The sequence below is a fragment of the Solanum tuberosum genome, unplaced genomic scaffold (genome assembly GCF_000226075.1).
Source record: "Solanum tuberosum cultivar DM 1-3 516 R44 unplaced genomic scaffold, SolTub_3.0 scf00723, whole genome shotgun sequence".
NCBI classification, from domain to species: domain Eukaryota; kingdom Viridiplantae; phylum Streptophyta; class Magnoliopsida; order Solanales; family Solanaceae; genus Solanum; species Solanum tuberosum.
The window spans coordinates 41,025-48,996 of record NW_006239714.1 but is presented as its reverse complement, the minus strand read 5'-3'; the positions used below and the strand labels follow the sequence as shown (position 1 = coordinate 48,996).

At 29.4% G+C, this 7,972-nt stretch overlaps 1 protein-coding gene across 1 annotated transcript; it reads left to right on the top strand.

The window, feature by feature from the left end:
- The first annotated feature begins 3,620 nt into the window (after positions 1–3,620).
- Positions 3,621–7,937, top strand: LOC102589547 (uncharacterized). Its single transcript, XM_006367449.2, has 4 exons — positions 3,621–4,073; positions 5,926–6,173; positions 6,344–6,864; positions 7,085–7,937. The coding sequence occupies exons 1-4, from the start codon at positions 3,630–3,632 to the stop codon at positions 7,579–7,581; spliced, it is 1,710 nt and encodes a 569-aa protein (XP_006367511.2). The 5' UTR covers positions 3,621–3,629; the 3' UTR covers positions 7,582–7,937.
- The last annotated feature ends 35 nt before the right edge of the window (positions 7,938–7,972 follow it).

Genomic DNA, 7,972 nt, shown 5'->3' with positions numbered 1-7,972 from the left:
TGTAAAAGAGAAACGTGGGGGTGGGGGTGTGGGGTTTGCGTGTGGGTAAAAGAGGAAGGTGGGGGTTGGTGTGTGAAATCTAGAAAAAAATCCCTAAAATGGTGTAAGAGATAATGACAATTGATTCTCTAATATTAATGTTATCCCTAAAATGGTGTAAGAGATAATAACAATTGATTCTCTAATATTAATGTTATTTCTCTTACTTATTAATTATAATGTAATTATAAAAATAATAACTAATTAATAAAATAAAATAAATTAAATTATAAATTTATAAAACTAATCTGTTAATACTTGTAATTAAACTGTTATAAGTAGTAATATAAAAAAAGTACATCTAAAGGCTGTAATTAATATTAAGCCTTAAATAGATATATGGGGTGATTACTACTTTAATAAATAAGATTATGAGTTCAATAATTTCCTCTTAGTTATTTCTTAAAAAAGAGTTCAATCCTATATGATACCAATAGGGTATCATTATGCCAATGGAGTATCACAGAGGTTAAGCTCAATCCTATATGATATCGATATGGTATCAATATACTGACAGAGTATCACAAAGAATATATTTTACTAATTTAGAGTTTATAATAAATAAGATTGTGACTTTAATAATTTTCACTTAATTGTTTCTTATTTATTTCTAAAAAAAGAGCTCAATCCTATATGAAATCGACAGGGTATCAATATACCAACGGAGTATCACATATGATTAAACTCATTCTTATATGATATCGATATTGTATCAATATACTGATGGAGTATCACATATAATTAATTCATAATAGTGAATAGTGATGGTGACGTCATACACGAAATAAGAAAGGTTGGATCATGGGTCCATTAAAAATAAATAATTTAAATTGGATTCAATTTGAGTAAATAGTTTCACAATTAAATCTGTTTTGCGTAGTTTTTTCTTTTAAAAAAGATTATTTTTGTTAATCTGTTGATGCCAAAACAAGTCAATTTGCCTTGTAAGTCTGCCAAGATAACATTATCCCTTGCCCCAAAAGTAAAAAAGAGAAGAAAACGTGTAGTGTAGGAACTCATTTTTGATTACTAATCTAATTTCACTATTGCTTAGCGTGTTTCCAACATCATGGTAGTAGTTACATATATATATAATAACAGAAACATGAATACTAATTAATTAATTTTATTGTGCACTTGTAAAACAATTTTTAAAAGATGCGTTTGAGTTTCAAAATAAGAATTTAAGAGAAAGTATAAGTATTTAAATTAAAATGATGTATAGATAGCGATCCTATACTAGTGAAATTCTGTACAAATATATTAGTTTAAATAATATTTTCATTTTACTAGGATGTTAAGTATCGGGTTGTGATCAATCTAAGTAGCTTAGTTTGTTGGTTACCTGAACTCCACCTTGTTGGTGAGGGTTCGATTCATTTTACTAAGTATTAAGTATATTAACAAAATAAAAATAAAAATTACAAATAAAAAGGTCTTATATTATTAGAATAAAGAATTTAAGAGAATAAATATCATTGTTTAATTTCTTGTTTACCTTTGATTAAGAATATAAATATTCTTTGAAATATGCATATTTGCGGTTACATGCATGCATATATTACTTAATAATAAGATACAAATCAATCATAACTTTCTGCACTTTATTCATGGAGGCTATTTGAATTTCTTAAAATTATACTCCGTAATACTTTATTATATATAAATTTCTTATTTATCATTTCCTTTAATAAAAATCAAATTTACTTAGTTAAATGAACATGATTTCGTAATAAAAAACAAATTTACTTAATATTAAATGTTATATTACTGTGTGATTATAAAAATTTCTAACAATATAATGATAAATTTAAGTTAAAATATTTTCAATATAAGAAAGTCATCATTTTTACGAAAGAAACTAAAAATAGATGTTGTCACAGAGGGAGTAGTATTTTTAATGTTGCTTATAAGTGTTAAGTATGGAATAAATAATTAGATAGCTTGATCGTTGTACTCTAAACCCCCCCTATTCTTTTTGGAATAGATGGAGCATTAATAAGCTTTTCTTTTTTTTTATAGAAGAAGATTAAAAAAGACAAGATGTTTCAAAGAGAAATTACGATAACGGGTACTCCCTTGATTCATATTTATGTGATAGTGTATGATTAAGCATGGAATTCAAAAAAAGAAAGGTTACCTAATTTATAATCTAGAATAAGTTATAAATATTTGTATGATCATATATAATGTCTCAGTAAGGAAAAATAAAAAATAAAAATAAAATTTATTTTTGAATAATAAAGTGTACTACATATTTTTCTCGTACATAATAAAAAAATTATAATATAAAAAGTAATGGAAAAAAATATAAAAAGTAATGGTTTAGGTTCATTAACATTCTAAAATTCATTAAAATTCTAAAAAAAAAACTTTATTTATGATACTCCCTCTATCCCTAACTACTTGTCCACTTTTGAATTGACACACCTATTAAGAAAATAATTAATGACATAGTGAGTTTACCATTTTACCCCTATTAAATATGAAGTGGATGAAAAGTTCTATATTTTTCAAAATAATTAGTCATTTAATTGAGGGTATAATAGGTAAAAAGAATTTGTCCTTTCTTGATTTGTTAAAATGGACAAGTAATTAGGAACAACTATAAAAGAAAAAGTGGACAAATAATTAGGGACAGAGGGAGTACGTAGTAAAATTCCAAAAAGGAAATGCATTTCTTTGAGGGTAAAAAATGAACAAAACTTTACCCACAAAATTACGCATGACATTAATTACACAAGAAAACCAAAACTTTTTCTCTGGTCAAAACTACCCTAAATTGTTATTTTATTTTTCCAAGAAAATAAAAGTAAATATATATCATACTTTCTTTTCTAATTTGTTTAGCATTAATGACATACATTTTTATTTCAAAATAATTCAATTGCAAACTTTGTATTTTATGTTAATTAGTTGATTTTAAATCACACAAATGATGCTATAATTTATTTTAGACGACAAGTAAAAGTCTTTCCACACAAATGTTTATAGCTTGTTCTAGATTAAATTTTTTCCATCAAAATCATTTTTTTCTTTTTAAATATCGTGTCAGGTCAAACATCGTCACATATATGTTTGCAACAAATTTTAAAGTGATAGAAAATAAATTACAAAATCTCAAGAAACATAATTTTATTGATAAAATAATGTGGATTCAAATTTGTTTATTCCCTTGATTTTTGTTGTGAATTTTTTATGTGATTCGAGGATTGTATGTTAGTAGTGTTTGATTTATTTGATCTCCGTGAAAAGATAATCCTTTTTAAGTATTTGGTTGTAGGAAGAGTTCAACCACATCTTTCAAGATGTGCAGCCTCTTCAAGAGAATATATCACTCTTTATACAGACATGTAGGATTTAAGGTACAATAATCTCTAAGAATTCTAACTGAAATTGGATTCGTCTTACAACAACTAAAATTAGCTACAAACTTTGTTGCTAGTATGTGCTAATTCACTTGTAGCTATTTAATTTTGATAATTTATTGCTAATCAATTATTAATGAATTAATTGAAAAGGAGGGAGAATTAATTAATTGTTCCTCCTTGAACAAACTCTATAAATAGGAGTCATCTCTCCATACACAAATGCCATCAAAACCACTAGAAAAAAAAATGGGGCAATCACCACCAACATCATGTTATAATAACATATTGTTGAGCATTTTTGTTACTATTTTGATATTATTGCCTCAATATTCACATGCAACACTTTCCACAAATTCAAGATGGATAGTGAATGAAGGAGGACAAAGGGTGAAATTATCTTGTGTTAATTGGGTGAGTCATTTGGAAGTCATGGTAGCAGAAGGACTAAGCAAACAACCAATTGACACTATTTCAAAATCCATTACTAATATGGGTTTTAATTGTGTTAGGCTTACTTGGCCTCTTTTTTTGTTTACTAATGATTCTTTGTCTTCATTAACTGTACGTCAATCCTTCAGTAATCTTGGCCTTGTTGAGTCTATTGCTGGACTTCAAGTTAATAATCCATCTATTCTTGATTTATCTCTTCTCCATGCTTACCAGGTACGTAAAGTATTGATCGTATTTTTAGTTTATTATATACGCTGACAGTGTAAATGAATTTTTATATTATCATACGACTATCAACATATGAATTAATGTGAAATCGTTATGTTTTTGTTGTTAGTTAGATGGTTGATGGCTTGTTGCGATCAACTTGCCCCTATGACTTGTTCTTATATGCTTAATTTGTTTTATTAAGATCGAGAGAAATTTTAGTTTTTTTTTTTTTTAAATGGAAGGGATTATCGAAACCCTCATTAGTAAAGTGAAAAATTAAGATAGTCAACCAGCTGAATTACTAAGATGTCTTGTTTATTGTTTAGCTACAGAATTTATCGGTTGTTAATTCCTATATTTTATTGTGGATAAATAACAAAAAGTTGGTTAGAGGTCACATTCCAATAAACGAAAATGTATTACATATATTCACTCATGTATATTATATGGTCCGCATTCTGTTACATTCTAAGCACATAGAAGTTTCGAGGAAATAGCTTACTTGTATTTGGTAATAAAATCTTACCTGTGTAACTTTATATATGACTAGTGATAATTAATTATGTGATGATTAATAGTATATCATAAAAATATATTAATTGGACGTTACATTGATGTAAATATTTAAGTTTTTACTTGAAGTATGTGATTTTTCTTGGTTGATCCTTGCTTGTCAATTTGAAGACTACACAAGTTTTGTTACAAAAATTATTTTAATTTGTGCTCTCCTTTTTTTTTAAAAACAATATAACATAATTTTGAGAACTAAATCAAAATAATAATTTAATGGATAATATAATACAATTAGTGAACTGAATCAAAATATCTAAGAATTTTCACTAATTGTAATGGCTTCGCTGAAAATTTGAATCATTGTATTTAAGGGTTCAGCTGCAAAATTAATTTTTTAGATTGCTTCTATTTGTCTTAATGGATTCATCTTAAAAATTAAAATTTTGAATTGAGTTTCTTAATCTGTTGAAATGGATTAAGAAAAAAAAATTGAATCTTAGAGTTCGTTTGGATTGACTTTTTATTTTTGACTTATTTTTAGCATTTAGCTTAAATCTGAATACTCATAAACATTTTTTTAATTTATCCAAACACTCTAAAAATGCTTAAAAATTATTTCTAACTTACAAAGTTCTTAATTTGAAGGGTTCAACGTTGACCTCATGATTGCTTATGAATGTACGTTTTTTTATTAAGTTTATTAATTTTGTTATATGGTTAGTTATATTGTTACATGTATACGTTTTTTATTCAGTTTACTAATTTTGTTATATGATTAGTTATATTGTTATTTTAATTTAAAAGCACTTAATAGATCAATTCAAAAGGTTCTGATTTTGAAGGGTTCAACATTGACCTCATGATTGTTTGTGAGTGTAGTTTTTTTTATTCAGTTTACTTATTTTGTTATATGATTGGTTATATTGTTACGAGTGTAAATTTTTTATTCAGTTTACTAATTTGTTGTATAAACTTAAAAGCACTTAAAATAGATCAATTCAAAAGGTTCTTAATTTGAAGGGTTCATCATTGACCTCATAATTGCTTATGAGTGTATGTTTTTTATTAAGTTTCCTATTAGTTATATTTTTTTCGATTTAAATTTTTAACTCAACAAAAGAAATATTATTTTATAAGTACTTATTTACGTTTAATATGAAGTTTGTGAGAGGAGAGGGATATTATACGTGTGACTCCCCTTTTCTATCATATTCGGGTGCTATCTCTATATACACCCCTCGTGCGAGTGGTCTAACTGACATTCCATTTGGCTAACAATAAGTGCATTTTTTTGTAACTGAAAATTATTGTAACTAAAATGTAGTGAGATTGATGTTGACAGGCAGTGGTGTCTGGCCTGGGAAATAACAATGTGATGGTCATACTAGACAATCACATCAGTAAGCCTGGTTGGTGCTGCAGTAACTTCGACGGTAATGGCTTCTTCGGCGATCAATACTTTAACCCTGACCTTTGGATACAGGGTCTTACCAATGTCGCAACCACCTTCATCAACGTCACCAATGTCGTTGGTATGAGCTTAAGAAACGAACTTCGTGGACCTAAACAAAATGTTAACGACTGGTACAGGTATAGACAACATTTTTACTTTAATTATCAAGTACTGAACTGCAGAAAGCGTTCAGTACTTGATAATTTCAACCATATGGAGTAGTACTAATTATCAAGTACTGACGGTACTTGATAATTTCAACCATAAGGAGTTGTACTAATTAAAGTTGTCTTTGCGATTGAGCTAGATACATGCAAAAAGGAGCTGAAGCGGTACATGCAGCTAACCCTGACGTTCTAGTCATTCTCTCAGGCCTAAATTTTGATAAAGATCTCTCTTTCCTGCGCCAGAGGCCAATTAACTTGACTTTCTCTGGGAAGCTAGTGTTTGAGATTCATCGATATAGTTTCACGGATGGAAAATCGTGGGAAACAGGCAACCCCAATCAAGTTTGTGGACAAGTTGTGAATGATATAATGAGCAGAGGTGGTTTTCTGTTAGATCAAGGGTATCCATTGTTTGTGAGTGAGTTTGGGGCGGATCAAAGGGGCACTAATGTAAATGACAATAGGTATTTCAATTGTTTCTTGGGACTAGCAGCTGAACTTGACTTTGATTGGGCATTGTGGACACTTGTTGGAAGCTATTATTTGAGAGAAGGTGTTGTTGGACTCAATGAAGTCTATGGGGTTATGGACTGGAATTGGTGTGACATTAGAAACTCAAGCTTCCTGAAAAGGATCTCCACCGTCCAATCTCCTTTCCAAGGTAAGTACTATTTAGACATAACGGAAAAAGGTCAAAAATGGTCTTAACGTATTGGAAATGATTACCTATAGGACCCCTATTTGGGTCTAATAGACATGGAAGGATGAGAAATTTAAACCATTTCCAATACGTTAAAGATCATTTTTTACCCTTTTCAGTAAACAGAGTATCAATTTTCTAAGCGAAGATGTGACAGTTTATGTTTTGGTTATGCTTGCAGGGCCAGGATATAACGAGTCTCGCTCCCATAAATTAATCTTCCATCCAATGACAGGGCTTTGTGTTCGACGTATTTCATTTTTCCAGCCATTAGAGCTTGGTCCATGCTCTGAATCCGACGCGTGGGACTACACTCCAACCAAAACACTGACATTAACAGGAACTTACTTTTGCCTACAAGCAGATAAATCTGGTCAGCCAGCAAAACTTGGCATAATGTGCACCAACTCCAACTCCAAATGGCAAGCTATCTCAGACTCCAAGATGCATCTGTCTTCTAAGCTACAAGATGGCACTAATCTTTGCTTAGATGTTGATTCCAAAAATGTTGTTTTCACCAACACTTGCAAATGCTTGAGCAAAGATAAAACATGTGATCCTGCAAGCCAATGGTTCAAAATCATTGATAGCACCAGGAAACAAAATACTACGAAATCCTTTTTCCAGAGCAAGCAAATTGCTCAATTTCTAGGAAATACTTTTAGCTACATCTTATAAGTGATGACAGTTCAGATTGATAGTTCATTTAGACACAGAAATGAAATTTTCATCAAATCTTATTTATGGAAATTGTACGTTCAACAAAGAAATAAAAATAGATTAGTCATTGCAATGGCATCTCCAGCTTCAATTGATGTGGAGCTAATATCCCCTCAAACATGCAAAGGCTGTAACTTTTTCGATAAATTACTTTAACCTGAGTGACTTTGGTAGAAAATTTTCTATTGTTAGATGACCATTTTAAGTTATTCGCTCACTTGCTTTGCTAGATCTATTTAGTCAATTATGTCACCTTGAGGACGATGTAAACCTTCTTAACACGATGCCATTCAAGCTCGATGAAGCTGCTTGGCCTACTAACTTATTACCAGCTTATAAGGAACTTAGA